This window comes from Thamnophis elegans, chromosome Z (genome assembly GCF_009769535.1).
Source record: "Thamnophis elegans isolate rThaEle1 chromosome Z, rThaEle1.pri, whole genome shotgun sequence".
In the NCBI taxonomy this organism is placed as follows: domain Eukaryota; kingdom Metazoa; phylum Chordata; class Lepidosauria; order Squamata; family Colubridae; genus Thamnophis; species Thamnophis elegans.
Genome location: NC_045558.1, coordinates 82,896,970 through 82,919,378, shown reverse-complemented (window position 1 = coordinate 82,919,378; position 22,409 = coordinate 82,896,970). Strand labels below are relative to the sequence as shown.

Genomic DNA, 22,409 nt, shown 5'->3' with positions numbered 1-22,409 from the left:
CAGAGAACATTACATTCAGCCTGTAGTCACTCTTGGTTTAGATGGTGAGATTGAGTAGCTTCCTGGGACAAACTGTCTATTAATATGGTTTGCCAAAGGTGACTTATAAATCCAGATGGATTTTAACAGACACTTGGGAATTTCCCCAGCAATGTGCAGGCAGTTCCTTGATTGACTAGTTGATCTATAGTATCAGGCAGAATCAGTCTTATTTAGAGCCAAGGTGGCGCAGTGGTTAAATGCAGCACTGCAGGCTACTGCTAGATCAGCAGTTCAGCGGTTCAAATCTCACCGGCTCAGGGTTGACTCAGCCTTCCATCCTTCCGAGGTGGGTAAAATGAGGACCCAGATTGTTGGGAGCAATATGCTGACTCTCTGTAAACCGCTTAGAGAGGCCTGAAAGGCCTATGAAGCGGTATATAAGTCTACTGCTATTGCTATTGCTATTGCTATTAACATGATTAGTCTTGAACAGACTTTCTAAACTGGTACCAGAATTTACAGTAATTAAAGTACCAATAAAAAAGCCAAAAAGTGAACTTAATCAAGTGTGGGTAAGAAATAATATTTGAGACTATAAACTGCTTTTGTTTTTCATCTCTTATTGCAACAAGCAAGATACTGGCTAGCAATTTTTTTTTACAGTTGCTTGATGGAAAGAACTAAATAGATTTCCTAACTGGCAGCTAATTTGCTCAGTATAGAATTCCATAAAATCCTAGCGTTGGAATGACCCTTAAAAACTGTGACAAAAGCATCCAGATCCATTTTACATGCATTACTATTGAGCCAGAATCTCCCAGTCTATATTTGTCCCTTTTTCTATCAGATGAAGAATCTTACATTTCTCCCTGTTAACAGATTAAAAGAGTTGGAAGGGATTCTAGATATCTTCTAGTGCACAAGCAGGAGACCCTACACCATTCTAAACAAATGGTTGCCCAATTTCTTCTTAAAAACCTCCAATGATGGAGGTTTTTAACTTCTGATCACAAGCCATTCCATGGATTAATTGTTCTAATTGTCCTATAATTACATTGGCTTTTTGAGTGGCCACAGCAAACTGCTGACTCATATTTTAAGTGATCCAAGGCATCCCAAAATTCCTTGATTATCTTTTCTCGTTTTACTTTAAAGTTATTTGGATAAGCTGAACTAGTCATTTTCTGAACACATTCTTCTCAATTCTTGTGAAGTGCAGCCTATCACTTGCCACAAGCTCTTCATGTAGGTAATGCAGACTGCAGTCTAGGACTCTAAAATTATCTTGGTGGTACCATCTCTTAAGCCATTGGTTTATTTTTAAAATTCTTTGTTTCCTCATTGGTTGTTGACCTTTTATTGAAAGTACAGATGAAAATACCACCTATGGTCCTAACTCCTTAATTTTCTTGCTGAGCTGATCAGTCTGTTGATATTGTTTTTAGGTTTATTGTCATGTCATTTGTTCACACAAGAAAGAGATTAAAAGAATAGTAATCTGTGAGCTAATTTCAGTAAGGCTCTCAATCATATCTTTGATTTTTGCTCCAGGTAGACAACATAGCTCCCTAGATTGATGGTCTCATCTATAGATTGTTGTTTCCGTTGCCCTGAAAAGTGAATTTCCTATCACCAACACTTGCTTTTTTTCCTAGCAAAGTCTGGGCTACTTTTCTTCCTGTCACAAGAACAAAAGTTGATATCCCTTCTCCAGGTGTCTTCATGCCTTCTTCCTGAAGGAGGATATGAAATCGATTGCTCAACTCCAGGGACTGTACTGGACTGGGTTGCATTAGATAGCAGGGACAATGTTCTTGGTTATTGTATTTTTCTATAAGTGACATGTTGCTGTCTCTAAAGGTTCATTTGTTCTCATAGTTGTTTGTTCCTTATTGTGTGCAGTTTGGATATAATTTTCTTCCTTTGGTTGAAGGTTCTTATTTTGTAGGTTGAGCCTCATGGGACTAGAGTTGCTTCTTGACCTTTCTTCAAGTAATTCATAGTTTACATTTGGTACATGTGTAGTTTAATGAACAAGAGAAAATGAACACAAGTAGACTACGATATCATAAATGTTTCCAACTAATTCAAAAAGTATGGTAAACAAATAGGAGTAGTAGATAAGAGGAACTAAGGCAAGTATAACATAATAGAGATTACTGAAATATCTGGTGAATGGGACCTTGTTTCAGAGGGACAGGCAACAAGAGATGAGGTAGTGTAGTGCTGTATATTTGAAATAAACCTGCTTCTAGCAAGCTCCACTGGCTTCATGGTAACAATGAATCTGGATTTAAAGATTGACAGGAATCCATTACAGACTGCCAAACCAATTAGATGATGAAGATTAAAACAGATAAGTCTCAAAAATATGGTGATGGTAAAAGCAGGATATACAGTAAGCATGCTAAACAAATAAATAAAGTTGATGCCATGGGTCATTTTCTCTTTGTTTTTAGTTTTTGCTTAGGTGATCTCAAATGTTTGGTCTTACCCATTTTTGGCTACGGTCTTTCTTGTGAATTTTGTTTATTTTCTTATGGTGATTCAAACCTAGTTTTGTGCTCTTGAAAGATTCTAGTCTTTTCCTCATAGTTCTGTGAAAAATTTCTTTATTTTGCTTCTCATCTTCATTCAGAGGTATTTTATGACGGCTGTACAGAAAATTTTGCTATAAGAGAAAAAGAAGATAGCAAAATATATATCTATATTCAATAAATATATCTAGCTACATAACTTTATTTTATATTGTCCATGGGATAACTCGCTGCAGGACAATTTAATCAATTTAATTATTTAAAATAAATAAAAATTAATTTAATTTTTGTGATTCAAATTTCATTCTGTCCCTCTTTCTGTATCCTTTCTTTAATGATTTTATTCTACCATTTCTTTGATATTAGTGTAACTCTTGTCCCACAGTGAGTTGGCCATGATGATTTGTCCCGCAGACAGTTGTCTGTGGTGAGTTGGCCATGGCTAATTGCCACAGAGCAGTGGTGAGCCATGGTGTTGCAATGGAGCCAGGAAACCAGACCAGAGCCACTTCTTAAACGTTTAGTAGCACATCACTGCCTTTGACATAGGACACCTTCAGATAAATGTCTCTAATAATTTTAAATTATCAGATAGGTTTTGGAACAAAAAAAAAAACCTGGTCCAAGCTTATAGAGCTTTAAACATCACTCCCAACATTTTAGACTGTGCATGGCAAGCAACTAGTAGCTATCAAATCATCTCTACATTCCATAACACTTAGCAGCCTTGCTGCTGTATTTTGTACCAACAATAACTTTGGACAATTTTCAATAACAGCCCTATATAATGCACTGCAATGCTGAAGACAAGATATGAAAAACCATGTATATGTATCATTAGATGTACAGTATGACAAAAAATATTTCCTATGGCTAGAGGATATAGAATTGGTGGAGGGATACCAATTCTTTCCTGCATGCCTTGGTATATAAAATATTATTCTCCAGGCTAATTTAAGTAATTTTAATTAATAAGACCTCTTATTGATACTTGTTTTTTATTTATTATTTTAATTATTATTTTAATTTTATTTTTTTAATTTTTGTTAAAATACATTGACATGCATTTATCCCAAGGATATTTAAACTCAGTTAATGAAGATTTACCCATTACTTCCACTGGAAGTTAGTTCCAACCTTCCACTACTCTTTCTGTGAAATACTTCCTAACATTCCTTTTGAAGTTCCCTCCTGTCAAGTTGAGTTTATGCCCCTGTTTGGTTTGGTTTGGTATGGTTTGGTTTATTGGATTTATATGCCACCCTTCTCCCAAGGATTCAGGGTGGCGTACAACATTAAAAAAACACATATTACAAAAGTAAAAAAAATTACATAGAATATTTCAAAAACAAATCCAATTAAGATCCACAATAACATTTTTTTTAAAAAAATTGATTAAAATTAACAATAATCAATAATTTATTTTGTTTTGTTCAGGTCAGGCCAGTGTTTTGTTCAGGCCAATGTTCTTGAACTTTTGTTTAATATTGAAAATACTGCCTTAAAGGTTTCAATCATTCCCCCTTTCCATTCTGTCCTCCAAGCTGTATATATTCAGTTTTCCAATTTCTCCTGATATGTTTTGTCCCTCAGTCCTTGCACTATCTTTGTTGCCTGTCTCTGTACTCACTCAACGTTATCAATATATTTTTTTAAGTGAGGTCTCCAGAACTGGATACAGTATGCCAAATGGGGTCTAACTAAAGCTCTATATAGCAGGATTAGGAGCTCCTTTTTCCTGCTGGAGATTTCTTTAGTGATGCATCCCAGAATGCCTGGTGGCATCACTTACTTATTTTGCAATAATCTGTTATGAGCATACCTAAATCCTTTTTTCTATTATTCTGTCTTAAACTGTATCCTCAATACTGTACCCTCCAGAGGTGGGTACAGTATTGGGGATACAGTTTACAAGTAGTGTATCCCAAAGCTTAATTCTAATCCCTGTATGCATGATGTTACATTTAAAAACATTAAAAGGCAGTATCCACATTTTTCACCAATTTTCCAGCAATGCTAAATTCTTTTCCATGTTATGAATACTTCCAGTTGTAGTGGAAAAATGTCAATTCTATTACACACCTTTGTGTCATCAGCAAAAAGACAAATCTTACCTAGCAATTCTTCTATTGTATCATTTACAAACACATTGAACACAACAGGAATTAGGATTAAGCCTTGGGATACACTACTTGTGACTGGTCTCTGTTCAAACAGTAGCCCATTAACATCACATACTGCTCTTCTCTGCACTCTTTCTAGGAACTCAGCATATTTTTTGTAGTGTGATGACCAGAATTGGGTGTTGTATTCCAGGTCTGTATTGGTTTGTTTGGCAGCTGCACCATACTGCTGGTCATACTTAAGTTGTGATCCCTCTCACAGTTACTATGTTAAGCTAGGTACTGCCTATCCTACACCTATGTGTTGGATTTCCTGCCTAAGTAATCTTACCCAGTGGTAGGTTCCTAACTGGTTTACTACCGGTTCACTCATGCTTGCATGTTGTAAAGGTGTATTTCTGTAAAGGTGTAGCAATTCCTTACATACAATGCAACTCCCTTTCTCTTTTGTTGGGTCTGTTTCAACAATTCATATCATTTTAGCACTACATTCCAATAATGGGTTCCTTCCTACCAAGATTAAGTAATGGCAACTAGGCACATTGGGCTACAAGCATATTCCACAATTTTCAGTCCAAAGCTACAGTCTTTGCATCCTTCCATTTAAACTGATGTTTTTCAGATCTTCCTGAAATGATTGGCACCAGATTTTCTTTGGCCTTCCTCTTTTACTCAGGCTATCTAGAACAGCTGAATTTTATATGGGCTTGATCAGTCACTTTAATTATGGCAGATATGTACTGATTACTATTTAATATCAGTTTGAATATGATTGGTTAATTCTGAACACAGCCACATCCCGATTTATAAGAAGATATGCACACTTATGCAACCATGTTATGTAAATTTTTCATTTTTATTTTTCCCTTTGTTTTTTAACTGAATTATACAGCTTATAAGCTAAAGCTAAAGGTCCACCTTGCACATATATGCTAGTCTTTCCCGTCTCAAAACCGAAGAGCACTGTTTGAAGATGTCTCTGTGGTCATGTGGCCGGCATGACCAAGATGGTTCCTATTTTTCTACTTGCATTTTTACATGCTTTTGAACTGCTAGGTTGGCAGAAGCTGAGACAAGTAACGGGAGCTCACTCTGTTACACAGTGCTAGGGATTCGAACCACCAAACTGCCAACCTTTCTGATCAGCAAGCTCAGCGTCTTAGCCACTGAACCACCACGTATATATAGATTATATGTTATATTAAAGGTGGAAAAATTCTGAAGTGGTTTATCTTGGTCTGATTTATTTATATCTCAAAAATCTGGATTTTTAACAGGGTTGTATAGAGTTTTTATATCATTGTAGCTGTGCATAATCCCTTAATATTACTTTCAGGCTCTTTGTTGTATTAATTGTCACAACATGAATAATCACTGGACTTGATTATTTTGGAAAGTCTCTCTGTCACATCATTAATCTTTGTACCTGAGAGACAATATACTTCTCCTGATAGATTGTCTGGTCTACAAATTATTAATTCTGATCCTCTGAGAAGTGAGTAATCACAAAAATGCCTTTTTCCCCCTTTTGGGAAATCTGAACTACTTTTCTTCCTATCATTGGAATATTTGAAGTCCCTTCTCCTGTTATCTGCATGTTTTCTTCCAGTAGAGGATGTGAAATTAATTGCTCAACTCTAGTGGAGCTAGATTGGATTGGATTAGATAGCAGGGACACTCTTATCAATGTTTTTGTCCTCTGAATGACATGTTGCTATTGGTTTATATCAGTGGTGGGTTTCAAAATTTTTTAGAACCTCTTCTGTAGGTATGGCCTGCTTTGTGGGAGTGGCTTGCCAGCCATGTGACCAGGTGGGAGTGGCTTGCTGGCCATGTGACTGAGTGGGCATGGCCAATTTGTAAAATGTGGTGAAACTCACTTAACAATGCTCTTGCTTAGCAACCAAAATGTTGGCTCAAAAACTCTGGCATTTGAAGCACGCAAGTCTTAAAGCTGTCAAGTTACAATAACCTTGCACCCCTAACCTTTAGAAAAAAAAATCCCAGGGGTGTTCAAACTTGATAGCTTTAAGACTTGTGGACTTCAACTCCCAGAATTCCTCCTCCAGTCATGTTGGCTTAGGAACTCTGGCATTGAAGTGTGCAAGTCAGAAAGCTGTCAAGTTACAAGACCCTTGCACCCCTAATCCTTAAAAAAAACTGGGGTGTTCAAACTTGACAGCTTTAAGACTTGTGGACTTCGACTCCCAGAATTCCTCCTCTTGCTCTTCATCTTGATGATGTGCAGATGGGCGGGAGAAGGGAGCTGGAACCGATTCTAAACGGCACTGTAGATTTGTGGAACCTCTTCTATAGAAGAGGTTAGAACTGGCAGGAACCCACCCCTAGTTTATATCTGTGAATTCCAATTTTTCCTGGTAGTTGTTTGTTCCTTACTGTGAGTAGTTTGGACACAAACTTCTGTCTCTGTTAGGGGTTCCTCATTTTCTTGATTAAATCTCAGGATGGCTAGATTTGCCTCTAGACTCTTTACTTTTTTTCTTCCAGTAATCCAATTAGTTTACATTTGATGCAGGTATAATTTGGGTTCTCTATGTCAGGGATCCCCAACCCCAGTCTGTGACCCAGTACTGGGCCAGGCCTATTGGGAACTGCTCCACACGTGGCACACAAGTGCACAAAGCTGCATTTACACAAATACCATGCCAGTGCACAAAATCATCCCCTCTCCCACCCCTGCCACCTAGTCCACAGAATTGGAAAGGTTGAGGACCACTATGGGCATAAATAAATAAAAGTTGGGGTCTCATTTATTCTATAGGCATGAATAAATATATGGCACATAGTTTAGAAATCCCCATGGCAGTTGTCTGTTTTTTCAGGACTATGTTATTCTTCTTACCAATGCTCTTAATAGTTCTAAGGCAGGGTCTTTCCCCCCCCCCCTTCTCCTTCCCTACCCCTTTTTAGCAATCTTTTTCCTTTCTCCATTTTTTTCAATACTGGGTCCCTGCATTTTAAAAAAAAAATTTAAAAAAAAATCCTCATCCAAAATGTGGGCTTTAAGTGTCCTTGAAAATACTGATAAAGTGAAGAACTGAAATGTCTTCAACTGTAGTTTCTTACCTCCTGTCTGGGCTTATACAGATACAGTTGTAAAGTATGATGGGTAAACATATCTTCTGAATCTCGAATGCTTTTCCTTCTCTGTTCTAATGCTTGCATATCAAGGCAGACAGAACTGGCAGTTTCTCTCCTAAGGTAAAACAAACATTTAACAATTGTTTTGCTACACAGGATTTAACAAATAAAACAAGTCCACAATCTTAAAACAAACATTTTTAGAAACTAAAAATAAACTCAACATCATGATTTTTTTAAAAAACCCCGATAAGAAAGTAGCTTTATAACAGAAAACCAGGATGCTGAAAAAAACAAGAGGTCACTTGATTTATTTTCTTTGAAATTCTAGATTTTAGTATATAGGAAAGATTTTGATTTTTTAATATTATGGAAAGTTCAAACCAAAGTAATGGAAACATATCTTGTAATCAAGAACAAATTTTAAGTAAACTCCACAAAGAACAGTAAAGAAATTAGGCATAGGACTGCAGTAAGTATCTCCTGTAATCACCTAGTGAAAATGAACTTTCAGATTTTAGAAATATTATTTAGTTTAAATCCATAGGAAAATATGAGATACTGTTTGAGAGCAACAATCCCAGTAAGGAAGAGGAATCAAACAGGTAATTAGCATGGATTTGCTACAAAAAAACCCAAGAGGGCAAGATCCTTGAATGCCTTTGAGCCTTATTTACTCAGATGAATCTGCCAATCTGGGAAGATTCCTGTGAAATTGGAACAGAACAATAATGTAGTTAGTGTAATTCTGGTCATTCATACCCGACAGAAACAAACATAATAATCTTTCCTATATACTAAAATCTAGAATTTCAAAGAAAATAAATCAAGTGACTTCTTGTTTTTTTCAGCATCCTGGTTTTCTGTTATAAAACTACTTTCTTATAGGGGTTTTTAAAAAAAATCATGATGTTGAGTTTATTTTTACAATCCAGGATTGTATTTTTACAATCCAGGTTGGGTGATAATAGTGTGTCTAATTGGCATCATCTTGCAAAATTGAGCACATTGAAATAAGTGATTTTTAAAAATTAGTTAAATCTCTCCTATTAAAACCAAATGATCTTAAAGAGGTTAAGTGCAGTGTATGTTCCTTCCTCTGACTTGATATTAAAATGTACTTATAAAACCAGGGCTTAAATATTTACTCCACCTACAGCAGTTGGGTGACAGAAGTCTCTCTCTTCATTTGGTTGATAATGCTGAAGTCCACATTGGCAGTGTGTTCAATACTTGGAGAGCGAATGAAAGACAATGAACCTCTTTGCTCTCCCTGTTCAATAAAAAAAAACATGTGTATGTTTGTGTGTACAATTTGGGTTGCAATTGAAGAAAACATAAAAAGGATTTAAATTCCTTTTAATTCATTTTCACTCCTCAGCACTAGCACCTAAGCAGTTGACGTAATGGGAATTTTTTTAGCCTTGATGATGTGAATACATGTTACTCTACATTAGCTTGCCAACACATCATCAACCTGTCCCAGATTTGGGACTTCCAGAGACACAATGGCAAACTGAAGATGACCGTAGCAAAAAGAGGAACTAGTGAATAAATTGGCTCCTAGAAACTCCTTTCCTTTCCTGATCCATATGTTTGCTCCATATAGAATCTCCCTGTGAATAAATTGTAAAACAGTGGTCTTCAGCAGCTTTGAGAGTGATAGGAGCTGGGAAGAAAATCAACTTGTCCAAGCTGCAGTTTGTCACTTTCAAAGTGACACTGACTTCATCTGCTTTCTCTTTAACTACTTGTTATTGGCTTTCTAAATTTTAAGAATCTATTAAAAGCCAAGTTTCATTATGGTGTGAGAAACTCCTTTTACCCTGAATGAAAGTATTTATGTGTAGATTTAAGGATTAAAATATCTTTGGAAAACAGAAAAGTATAGTCTAGAACAGTGGTTCCCAACCTTTTTCAGTCCACCACCCCTTGGTGCTACAAACTGATCCTCAGTGCCTCCCACCCAGTGGTGGAATTCAATTTTTTTTACTACCGGTTCTGTGGGCATGGCTTGATGGGTGTGGCTGGGGATCATATGACTGGGCGGTTTGCACGATGGAAGGAAGATAATAACAGTAAAATTCAAAACTGTAACAATTAATTGCACATTTATTCAAAATCCAATTTAAAAACCTTTTTAGTTAATGTTAATTCAACAAAATTGTTGAACAGATCCAGTGATAACAGGTTTTCAAAGTCTGATAGTCATTTATCAAGAACCTTAGTAACTAGTAATTTAGTAAACTCAGTAAAATTCAGTAACTACTTCACTGTTCAGTAAATTCTTAATGTGATGGATGGGCTTGATGAAATGATACCAGTTTCCCAATGTCTGGTTTTAAGTCACTTAGCAGGAGTCTTAAATCACCATGTTCAGTAATCTGGAGTCGATTTCTTTGCTTGGAGAGAAGTTGGATGACCACATTGAAGCCACGCGCCACCAAATATGATGTTGGAAATGCAACAAGGAGCTTCTTAACCACTCTCCATAGTGGGACAAGTAACAGGAGCTCACTCCATTACATGGCGCTAGGGATTTGAACCGCCGAACTGCCGACCTTTCGATCAACAAGCTCAGCATCTTGATTTAGTAAATGTTCAAAATTACAACAGCACTAAAAAAAGTGACTTATGACTGTTTTTCACACTTAAAACTATTGTACCATCCCTGGGGTCATGTGATCAAAATTGAGATGCTTGTCAACTGGCTCATTTTACGAAGGTTTCGAGGGTCATGTGATCCCCTTTTTTGACTTCTGATAAGTGAACACAATGGGGAAGCTAGATTCGCTTAACAACCATGTGACTCACTTAACAATTGCAGAGATTCACTGTAATTGGCACAAAAGGTTGTAAAATTCACTTAACAAATGTTTCACTCAACAACAAAAATTTTGGCCTCGGTTGTGACCGTAAGTGCTGGCTGCCTCGCAGTGAGCCTGGGGAAGAGGAGGGTATCAGATGGGTTTCAGAAATACATCCCTAGCATTTTTCTTCAGTCCCCGGGGAGTGTGTGTGTGTGTGTGTGTGTGTGTGTGGGCACACCTGGCATTCCTCCAGGTGCCCAGAACCAGCTTTTCCCTGTGGAATGCCAGGGAGACACAGGAGATCATAGAAAAAAATCATAGACAAAATAAGTGGAATGAAAATGCTAGAAGAAAAAATATATATGGAGAGGCAGAGTTTTAAAAGTCAAAGGGCAACTGTTTCATTGAAACCTTGCCCTTTTTATCTACATACATTTCACGTTTAAAAGGGATAGAGCTTCAATGAATACCATCTTGACCTTCTGCATCAGTGGTGGGTTTCAATTAATTTTACTATCGATTTGCGTGTGTGTGCTCTTGCAAACGCGCACAAAGCTTCTGTACATGCGCATGTACATGTCCGGGCTGGTGGATGGAGTCTCCTGCTGGTGCCATTACCAGTTCGCTTGATCTGGGGCGAACCAGCAGAAATCCACCTCCATTCTGCATGTAAATAACTTTAGCTAAGAGATTCACATCCAGTATCAATTTAGCTTCAAAGGATGGGGAGGAAAAAAGGAAGTAGCATTTTTGTAATTATAAATTTACCTCAGCCACATAACTAATAGCATCCCTCATGTTGAGCTCACGGAAAACTTTAAGAATATGATCTCTAGTTTTCTGGGCAGATCTTCTCATAAGTATTTTGCTGAGGATCTGTCTGTCAAAATTTGTCCATCTAAGGATACAAAGATATAACATGCAATAGTCATATATTAAAAGGATATTTTGAATATTTTATTTGCATACTTGTATCTCATGCTAGTAACATCCCAGTCAATATATTTATTAACTTTAAAACAGGGATAGAACATTAAAAGAAACTTTTAAAAATAAAAATTAGTTAAGAGCATAATATTCATAAGTCTTTCTATATTGATAATGATTTGTAAATTGTAATTACTAAGTGGTAAAGAATTATTTTCATGCCAAGGATCTTGTGTTAGCAGTAAGAATTAATTTGACACAATATTGGTGAACTTCTTGCTCTAGTTATTGCTTAGCTAACCTGGCTTATTGGACTGCTGGCCCTGGTTGCTGTTTGGTTAACCTAGCTGGCTTACAGGACTACTTGCAGACATACACTTCTGAAGGTACCTGTGAGAGCTTTGTTCCCGGACTTGTGGTGAATGTGGAAACATTTGGGGGCACAGTTGGAGCAATAAAGGTCTCATAATAAAGGTCTAATAAAGTTAGATCTTTTCTCTGGTTGTGTTTCTTTTGTGACATGCCCTGAATCATCACACCTGCTTAATTTTTCAAGATGAAGTAAGTTCAACTACAAATAGCTCTCAACGCACGACTATTCATTCAGTGAGCAAAATTACAAACAATGCTGAAAAAATGGAGTAAAAATTCATCTCCAAAGTTATGGCCATTGCAATGCCACTGGAGTCACATGATTAAGATTTGGGCATTTAGCAGCCTGAGGTGGTGCTGCAACTCCACCCACCCACTTATTTCTCTCCAATTGATACCCTTTTCAGCACCCTACATAGAAACACTTGTTTGATAGCAGTATCAGGGTTAGGACTGAAATAGAAGCTGCGGGTAAAACAGTCTCAATCAACCAGCTGCCACAACTCTCAGATCTCCATTTCAGCTCTAGAACTACTGCTGCCATTCAGATATGTGGCCTCAAACTCCACAACATGGGCAGTCATGCCAGCATCATTGCACAAAGCTCAGTTGTCCCTGTCATTCTATATGGCACAGGTTATGCTGTACCCTGCTGATGTTTGCCACCTCATGCTATTTTCCAAACCAAATATCCCTTTCCTTCTCTAAGTTATATGTCATATTCTCACAATCCTTTTGGTCTTCCCCAGATATAAGAATGGAGTCCTGCTATTCTCCAAATTATATCTTACAGATCACATTACCTACAGACAAAATTTCATTGGTCCCAACTGTGGCTATACAGGGATTACATGTAACTCTCTTAACCGAGACTAAAAATAGTAAAAAGAGTTGTTATCCAGTATATTTCATTCTGAATAATTTTAAACATTAGGCATCCATACTTCATATCATATCTTACTATTTAGTAAATCTTTTGTATTCATTTCTTTTATTCCCTTCCAAATCAACTTACTTGTCTCTCAAATAATTGTGTCCTATTTGACCAGATATATCTTCAACAGCTGAAAGAATGTGATCAAATGCCTGCAAAATAATATATATATATAATTTCAATGTATAATAAAAGAAAATAATGTAAAACACTTTAAGTGCAGATAGAGCCATGAAGAAATCAATTATCTTCAGATTAATTGGAATATTTTGCTTCAATATCTCACTATCTAGACCAAATTTTCAGTTTTAACAGAACTATTTACCAAGCTATTGAGTTGTGGTGACACAGCAGTTTTGAAGGCTAACTGCCCATAGCCAGGAGTTTGACCCATCCTTCTGAAGTCAGTAAAATGAAAACCTACATTGTTGGGGGCATTATGCTGACATTGTAAACTCCACGACAGTGCTACGAATCAGTTTGGAGTAGAATATGTCTAAGTGCTATTGCTATTGCTATTGCTATTGCTACTCTTCAGATCATTATATGATTCAATGTGGAAGATCCAGGCACTATTATGGTCAATAGTTTTGTGAGAAAGAAGATTGTTTCACCTGTTACGGTGTATCCAATATAAATACTATTATGATGCATCTTAGATGCAGTGCTATCAATAGAGGTAAACACCAAGTTACCATTTATTTATAGAAGAACTTTCTCAGTTTATTCTGAACTTATTTTATTCTATCACTTTGGAAGTGTAACTAGCTGAATACAGAATTTTAATGTAACTGTTATTAATTAATGGAATTTGTAAAATACCAGAACAGGAGTTTGTTTTCTTTCAGGTTCAAGCCTTAATTCATCCAAAATAAAGTTATTATTTTTCCTTTTGTAAACATTTTATAATCATATTATAGTCAATATCTGGAGAAGAATAAGATGTAGCAGACCACTATAAATACCTTCGCCAATGGATCTCAACTGATGGTGATACAATAAAGGAAATTGAATGGCATGTTAAATTGATTGGCAGACATTCAGCAAGCTAAGCATAATTCCCCCCCCCCATGCCTAAAGAGAAAAGTTCTTGATCAGTGTGTGCTACCTGTTCTAACATATGCCAACAAAACATGAACACTAACCTCACAATTGCTACAAAAGCTACGAGTGGCACAAACAGCTATGGAAAGGTATATCACTAGACAAGATAGAAAGACCTGCACATAGATTGTGGAACAAATGAAGGTATAAGATATCATCAAGAGAGTAAAAGAAATGAAATGGAAATGGGTTGGTCACATAACAAAAAGAACTGATGGCAGATGAACTAAGGCAGTCATAGAATGGATTCCACTTGGTAAAAACCATCCACAAAAAGTCCTAAGACAAAATGGATCAACAACATCAGCAAATATTGCAGGCCTAATTGGCAAAAATAAACCTCAAGTGAGCCAGTAATGTGCTGTATCAACAAAGGGATATTATCAAGGTAATGTAAAGTGTTAGTACCCCTTTATACTGCTTTGGTAAGATCATACTTGGAATATCGAGCTCAGTTTTGGTCCCCATAATACAAAGAAGATGTTGAGACTCTAAAAATATCAACAAAGATGATTATGGGGCTGGAAGCTAAACCTATGATAGCTGGGTATATCTAATTTAACAAAGAGTAGGACTAGGGGCAATATTATAACAGTCTCCAGTGTTTGAGAGGCTGTCACAGAAAGAAGAGGCCAACCTATTCTCTAAAACATTTGAGGGCCAGACAAAAAGTAATAGATTCAAACATATCAAGGGGTGATCTAACCTAAAACAAAGCAGACTTTTTTGATAATGAGAATAATTAATCAGTGGAACAACTTGCCTCTAGAGATTCTGGTGCTCTATCATTTTAAATAAGAAATTGTACATCCATTTGTCTAGAATGGAATAAGGTTTCTTGCCTGAGCAGGAGATTGAAGTAGAAGACTTCAAGGTCTCTTCTAACTCTTGACTTTCACATGTTGTGACCATATGATGGTCTAAGAAAAAACTTTGCAACTTAGCCTGCATTTACAGCAGAAGGTAGAGAAATACCCTTTTGGCAATAAATTTCACCTGCTGCTCTAGCTGGCACCACAAGTCTAATACGTTCCTCACATCACAGACCTGCTATTTTAGGATAAGTGTATCCACATCCAGAGCTAATGTTGGAATTGAGTTGATTATTTACCAAAAAATGATAAATTTATCTAGCAGGAATTTAATTTCAAGTTATCTTGACCCATCTAGGCTCTCACAGTTTCCAAGCTTAATTATCCAATCCAAAATGTTTTTTTTAATTATACATTAAAAAATGTAAAGGTTTCCCTTATCTAGTCATGTTTGACTCTAGGGAGTAGTGCTCATCTCCATTTCTTAGCCAAGGGAGCCAGCATTGTCCAAAGACATTTTGGTGATCATATGGGACTTTTCTTTCTGCAGGTACAGCATGTATATTTACTATTATCTCCCATAGTATTATTTTCCTTGCAAAGGAACTACAATCATAGGAATTTCGCTACATTTTAAACATGAATATGAAATTGGAAGGTACAGTTTATTTTTTTATTAAATGATTATTCCATCTCCCCTATAGTGACTATCACAATGGTAGTACATTATTATTTAAATGTAGCTTGCAGCAAATTCTAGCTCCTTAAACAATATTTCTTTGTAACATAAATTAGCTTACCCTGCTATGGAGCTTTTCATTCAGTTTTGGTTCTCTGTGTTCACTTTTTTTCACCTTCAACCATTTCACTAAAGGCTTGATTGTTAAACCCTTTGAAGGAAAATGAACAAATTACCTTAGTTTTAATTAAAAGAAACATTATGCATTTAAAGAATGAAAAAAGGAATGAAATGTGCATGTCACTAAATAAAGGTGTCCTTTTTGTAGACTTCAGCTAGGAATTTAATACCATCATTCCAGAAATTCTTCTCTCTAAACCAACTCAGCTAGTTGTGCCTGACCACACTCGTAGGGGGATTATAAGATTTCTAATAGATAGAAAGCACCAGGTGAAGCTAGGTAAAATCACATAGAATACCCATTCAATTAGCAACAGGGCTATGTGACCTTTCCATTATTCTTTTTTCTCTATACCAATGACTGCATCTCAAAGGATCCTTCTCTTAATGTAAAGCTTGCAGATGATACAGCAGTCATTGATCTCATTCAAGATGGTGATGAGTCTGTATACAGATGGGAACAACTGGCCTGTCATGCAATTGGAACAATCTGGAGCTGAACACACTTAAAACTGTAGAGATGACCCTGGATTTTAGGAAGAGCCCTCCTATTCTACCATCTCTTACAAAATTAGACAACACAGTATCAACAGTAGAGACCTTCAAATTTCTGAGTTCTATAATCTCCCAGGACTTGAAATGGACACCTACATTAGAACCATCATTTAAAAAGCACAACAAAGAATGTATTCCCTGCATTAGCTCAGAAAGTTCAAATTGCCCAAGGAACTACTGATACAGTTCTACAGAGGAATTATTAAATCTGTCATTTGTATCTCAATAACTGTCTGGTTTGGTACAGTAACAAACAGTACAGGTATAGACTTCAATAGATAGTTAGGACTGCAGAAAAAAACCATTGCAATCAGCTTACTTTCCATTGAAGACCTGTACCACTCAACTGAATGCCTAATTCCCACAAAACTATCTCATGTCTAAGGAGGCTGGGGATGCTGCAACAGTCATAAATTTGAAAGACGGTTTTAAGTCACTTTTTTCAGTCCTGTTTTAACTTCACTAAATGAACTGTTATAACTCAAGGATTATCTGTACAAACTTTTACCCTCTATGACAAGGTTTTTATTTTTTTATTTTAGGAAAAATTGAATTGAATACCTGGAGTATTACTGTGAAAAATACAACTATGATAGTTGTGCTGACAAACAGGTTTTTATCTTTCACTTTGTTCTCATCCAAAAGTACAACTAAGGCAAAGGCAACAGCACCACGGAGACCACCATAGGACATTACCACTTGGTCTATTATTCCCAGCTGTACCATTCGATAGCGATTTAGAATCCAAGTCTGTAGAATTACACCTGTTTAAACAAATATATCAAAGATATCAGAATAATATTGGGAATTAGGGGAATGGGACAGATATGGTGAAGAGTTGAACTGGGGGGGGGACGATTTTAAAAGTTAAGAAAGAGTTAAGATAAAAAGGTTACGTACATAAGAATAAAAACAAAGCATAAATACACAGATAGAAAGTACAGATTAATAAGAATAGAAATAGTTAGAAAACTAAGAGAGATTATTGTACAAGAAAATAGTTTTTTGTGGATAGAACACAGTCTATCCTGTACTCGCTAAACCGCAACCCAGTGAAAGCTTTTCAAGCAATTAACCTTTCTTGTCATTAAATGAAGGAGACAGTATTTCATTATCTAAACTTTTCTAAATGCTGCAAGCTCAGGTAAAACTAGTAAAGAGTTATAAAATGGCATATGATTACATGAATAGGCGCTTGTACATATGAATGTATATACGTAATAACTAGCAGCCTGATCCATAAAAGAGACCATGTGCACTTAGCTATATTACATGGCCTACCTACTGTCTAAGCTAAAAAATATAACTTTCCCTACACCCAATAGAGCCTAAAGGTGTGAAAGGAATACATTTCCCATCTGCATTATCCTGCCAAAAGAGGTGCAGCATATTCCCTTCACAAGGAAGCGTTCAGGTTTTATTACATATTTTCTATTTCCTGTCTCATCACTTCCTATTACAAGCATTGATGAGAGAGAGAAAGGAAGTGAGGTTATTCCAGCCTCCAACGTCCATGCAGAGAAGCCACTTATACCCTGTTTCCTCAAAAATAAGACCTCACTGGATAATAAGCCTAATCGGGCTTTTGAGCGCATGTGCTAAAATAAGCCCTCCCCAAAAATAATCCCTTCCTGATAAGGGCTTATTTGGGGGGACAAAAGAAAATAAGATCCTGTCTTATTTTGGGGGAAAGATGGTAGTTCTTAAACTCCAATCTAATCTGGAGGTACCGTGTTTCCCTGAAAATAAAACTTGTTTTCTTTTGACCCCAAAAATAAGCACCTGGCCTTATTTTTGGGGAGGTCTCATTATTTTTGAGGTCAGGAGGCAGCGAGTGTGGTCATCTTATGGCTGATGCTGTGTTGCAATATTTTCAGGAAGAGCTTATTTTCAGGGGAGGACTTATTTTAGCATATGCGCTCAAAAGCCCAATTAGGCTTATTATCCAAGGAGATCTTATTTTGGGGAAACAGGGAATAAGTGGCTTCTCTGCATGGAAGTTGGAGGCTGGAATAACCTCCCTTTCTCTCTCTCTCATCAATGCTTGTAATAGGAAGTGATGAGACAGGAAAGAGTAAGTATGATGTAATCCCTGAACACTTCCTTGTGAAGGGAATATGCAGCACATGTTTTGGCTGGTAGGGCCAAACTTTACCTATGCTAGCTAAATGCAAAACACATTACTGTTTTAAAGGCAGAATACCAAACATTTGAATACAGAACAAGAAGTTACAATAGAAATATTCTCATGTCCTGCCAGAGCAGCAAGTGTTCTGGGGACAGAACACAGTCTTCTTTTCTGACCCATATTAAGAAAATACTAATACTTCTATTTAATTAATATTAATAAAGGTAAAAAAAAATCTCTTACCAATGATTCTATAGATAGAGATGAAAACCAGTGTCAGGATTATGAAAGCAGTGTTCCATGTCCAGATTTTAGGATTAACAGCAGAAATTCCCAGGAACATAAAAATAATAGTTTCTGCACCACTTGCTAACATTTTCATGGTGTACCTCACAGTGGTAGAAGATTGGTCTGAAATATTTGCTTTGACATATTTCTGACAGCAGATACCACAGAACGTTATCCTGGAAAAATACACTGAACATCTTAGTCATGTATCCTTGTGATCCTTTTTTCCAAATTGTAATTTTGTTAAACTAATATAAAGTATAAATAAACACGTAAATAAATGTATCTGCTGAATAATGTGTTAGCTGGCAACCCAGTTATGAGTGTAGGAAGGCTTCATATAGCATTGTCTGGATGCTCTTTGAAAAGATGACCTTCACAAGAGGAAAGTGGAACAAGGCATGATGGGTCAGGGAGAAGACCCAAGATTGTGAGACCCAGCAGGGCAAGAAACTGTACAAGAGGTGCCTCAGGGTACTAGAGCTCTGGGAGGCCTGACATAGACCATATGTGAATTGGAAAGATGTTGCAGTATAGACCTGGGTTTTCGCTGGACTTCCCAGACATCCTGAGGCACCCCCTGCTCTACTTTGTGATCTGTTCTGTTGCTAAATCACCATAATGTTAAACTGGAATTGTGGTTGTTAAGTGGGCAACTCTTAACATTTACAACAACCTATGGCTATGATTTTGGGCTCCATTATAAAAATAAGTCGAGAACTACCTATGTAGCCCTGAGACATAAGACAATTCTTATTGTGCGTCTTGGTAATATTCTGGTATTTTGAAATGTTACTGGATTATATGTAGTTTTATGTGAAAAGAATCAGCAGCTATGTGACATTGTATATGGAGTAGTTTACAAGTAGAAAGCATATTACCCATAATTTTAGAATATGTGAAAAGCCAAAAGGCAACTTCTTAATTGACCATGTAAATTCCCTTCTTGATATCCTGCTTCTTCCTACCCTGTTGGGTTTATTATAAAACTATCAATTTATAATTAATTTACACATCAATGCCCTTGATTTACATACTCCATAGCTGGATTCCACACCTGAACTGAATATGCAGGCCAGCTAGATAGTCTTGAATTCACAGATGAATCCATATAGGCTCACATTATATACTCACAAATAGGAATTATTTCTTTTTATGTTCTGTAGTTAAATCTTTTTATATGTACAATGCAAAAAGCTGTGTAAACTGATTCTCAACATGAATACATTCATTTTTAACTTTTAAATACACCTTACTTTTTTGAGTTAGTGAGAAACTGTAAATTAAATGACAATTTCCTCTAATAAAAAAAATAATAAAAACTTACGCAAGGATGGCAGATAATGAGAGCATCTCAGCTGTCAAGTAGGAAAAATAAGAAACGACAAATACAAATCCAGGCTCAATTATTCTGACATGCTTTGTGAAACGAGTGACAAACGAGAGCAGAAATGCAAATATAATGCCAATTAAAGCACCTCCAAGGCTCACCACAAAGAAAGATACTGCAATAAAATCACATAAAAATTGAACTTTGTTAATAGAATAGAATATAATGGAACAGAACAGAACAGAACAAAACAAACAGAACAGAACAGAATGGAAAGAATAGAATAGAATAATTGAGTTGGAAAGGACTTTGGATGTCTTCTAGTTCAACCTTTGCTCAAGTAGAAGATCTATACCATTTCAATGTTCAATATCTTTTTAAATATCTTTTTAAAACATGGATATTTGATCCAGAACAAATTACTATTAATTTTTGGGATGATAAGATGCCAAGGAAAGTTTCCTAGGACCTGATTACAATAATAGTTGATTAACAATGGATTTTGACACTTTAACTTTATCTTTTATCCTTAATGTTCTTCCTATTAATTGTTTTGTCATTAATATATTATATAGATGACAGTTTAGCAACTTGCAAACAGATTTAATAGTTTAAAAACCCTGTTTTGCAAGGTGTGGGAAATTAAGATTGTAGTAATATATCAACTCAACTCTGGGAGATAATATGTATATAGGTGTGAGAGTTTTATTTCCAATTCCCTTTTTAATTGTCTTGTTTGCTATGTGGTTTTGTTTGTTTAATCTTTTGAAGATTTTTTTTATTTTAGCTTTTTTTAATAAAATAAAAGATTTGACAAAAAAGCCTCCAGTGATCAAGAACACACAACTTCGGAAAGCAAGCTGTTTCATAAGTTTTTCTCACTATCAAGATATTTCTTCTTATTTCTAGGTTGGATCTCTCCTTCAAGTTTCCATCTGTTGCTTCTTGTCCTGCCTTCAAGTGCTTAGGAGAATAAGTTGCCTCTTCCTTGTGGCATCCCCTTAGATTTTGGTGGCTATCATGTCAACCCTTATCCTTCTTTTCATTAGATATACCCAATTCCTGCAATCTGTTTCATATATTTTAGCTTCCAGTGTCCTGATCATTTTTGTTGCTCTTCTCTGCATTCTTTCTAGAGTCTTAACATTTTTTTTTGTATTATGGTGACAAAAACTGGATGCAATATTCCAAGTGTGGCCTTACTAATGGCACTAACACTTCTCTTGATGCTATTCCTCTGTTAATGAAGCCCAGGACTGTGTAGGCTTTTTTGGCAGCTGCAGCACACTGCTGGCTCATATTCAAGTGATTGTCCATTAGGAGTTATAGATCCCTGTCACACTCATTTCTATTGAGCCAGTACTATCTATTCTGTACCTGTACATTTGGTTTTTCTTACCTAAGTGTAAAACCTTACTTTTCTTGCCATTGAATTCTATTTTATTGGATAGGGCTCAATGTTCAAGTCTGTCAAGATCATCCTGGATCTTGAGTTTATCTTCTAAAGTGTTGGCTAATCCTGCCAGCTTGGTGTCATCTGCAAATTTGATGAATTCCCCTTCTATCCCCTCATCTAAGTTATTTATGAAGATATTGAAGAGTCCTAGGCCTAAGAGAGAAACTTGAGATACCCCACTGCCTACTTCCCTCCATGTAGATGTTGTTCCAGTAAAACTACAGGTTCAATGTGGTTGGTCAGCCAATTATGAATCCATTTGATTGTGATGCAGTCTATTCCATATTTTTCTATCTTACCAAATAGTATGTTGTGGTCCACTGCCTTACTGAAGTTTTAGTTACTTTTGCACTTTCACAGGGTTCATATAAAAGTCCAATACAGCTTATGTATACATGGCAAGTATTCATGATTGGAACTCATAAGCAGAAGATATAAATTGTTCAAAGGAAATCAAGCCATCAAGCTGAAGGAAAGTCTGGAATGGTATTGGGGAGAGACTTGAACTAGAAAACCTCCAAAATTCTTTCCAACCCTAACCCTATTATTTTATATTCTGTGTTCTAAATGGCAATAAGTTATCTGTTTGCAAAGTGTGCTCATGGCTCCTAGCCCCAAACCTGTTAGGCAAACAGCCAGCACATTTCTTTCAATGTATATTTCAATTATGTGCCTTCTTATTGTCTTGTTATAATCCCTTCCTTCCCAATCTCTCCAATCTACAAGAAGAAAAATAAGAGGAAGAAGTCCAGCACAAGACAACTCTCTCTCTCTGTGTGAATAATGTCTGTCTGTCTGTCTGTCTGTCTGTCTGTCTGTCTGTCTGTCTATCTATCTATCTATCTATCTATCTATCTATCTATCTATCTATCTATCTATCTATCATCTATCTATCTATCTATCTATCTATCTATCTATCTATCTATCTATCTATCTATCATCTACCATCATAAATAGCTACCAACCTATGCCTTTTATGCATTCTACACCGGTCACATATTCAGCTCCTATTGAAATAAAAGACTCAAACACATTATACAGCACCTAAAAGGGAAATAAAATTGTGGTTTTGTGAATAAATAATATGAGA

General features: G+C 36.3%; 1 protein-coding gene across 1 annotated transcript in view; it reads right to left on the bottom strand.

Moving 5' to 3' along the window:
• Positions 1 to 22,409, bottom strand: part of SLC9A3 (solute carrier family 9 member A3) — a 63,235-nt gene that overhangs the window by 5,889 nt on the left and 34,937 nt on the right. The window contains exons 6-15 of the mRNA XM_032235895.1: positions 22,285 to 22,363; positions 19,861 to 20,038; positions 18,489 to 18,709; positions 16,679 to 16,881; positions 15,504 to 15,593; positions 12,869 to 12,939; positions 11,323 to 11,452; positions 8,902 to 9,017; positions 7,730 to 7,859; positions 2,477 to 2,653 (exon numbers count right to left, since the gene is read on the bottom strand). Coding sequence (XP_032091786.1) covers positions 2,477 to 2,653; positions 7,730 to 7,859; positions 8,902 to 9,017; positions 11,323 to 11,452; positions 12,869 to 12,939; positions 15,504 to 15,593; positions 16,679 to 16,881; positions 18,489 to 18,709; positions 19,861 to 20,038; positions 22,285 to 22,363 — 1,395 coding nt within the window. The remainder of the gene's footprint in view (positions 1 to 2,476; positions 2,654 to 7,729; positions 7,860 to 8,901; positions 9,018 to 11,322; positions 11,453 to 12,868; positions 12,940 to 15,503; positions 15,594 to 16,678; positions 16,882 to 18,488; positions 18,710 to 19,860; positions 20,039 to 22,284; positions 22,364 to 22,409) is intronic.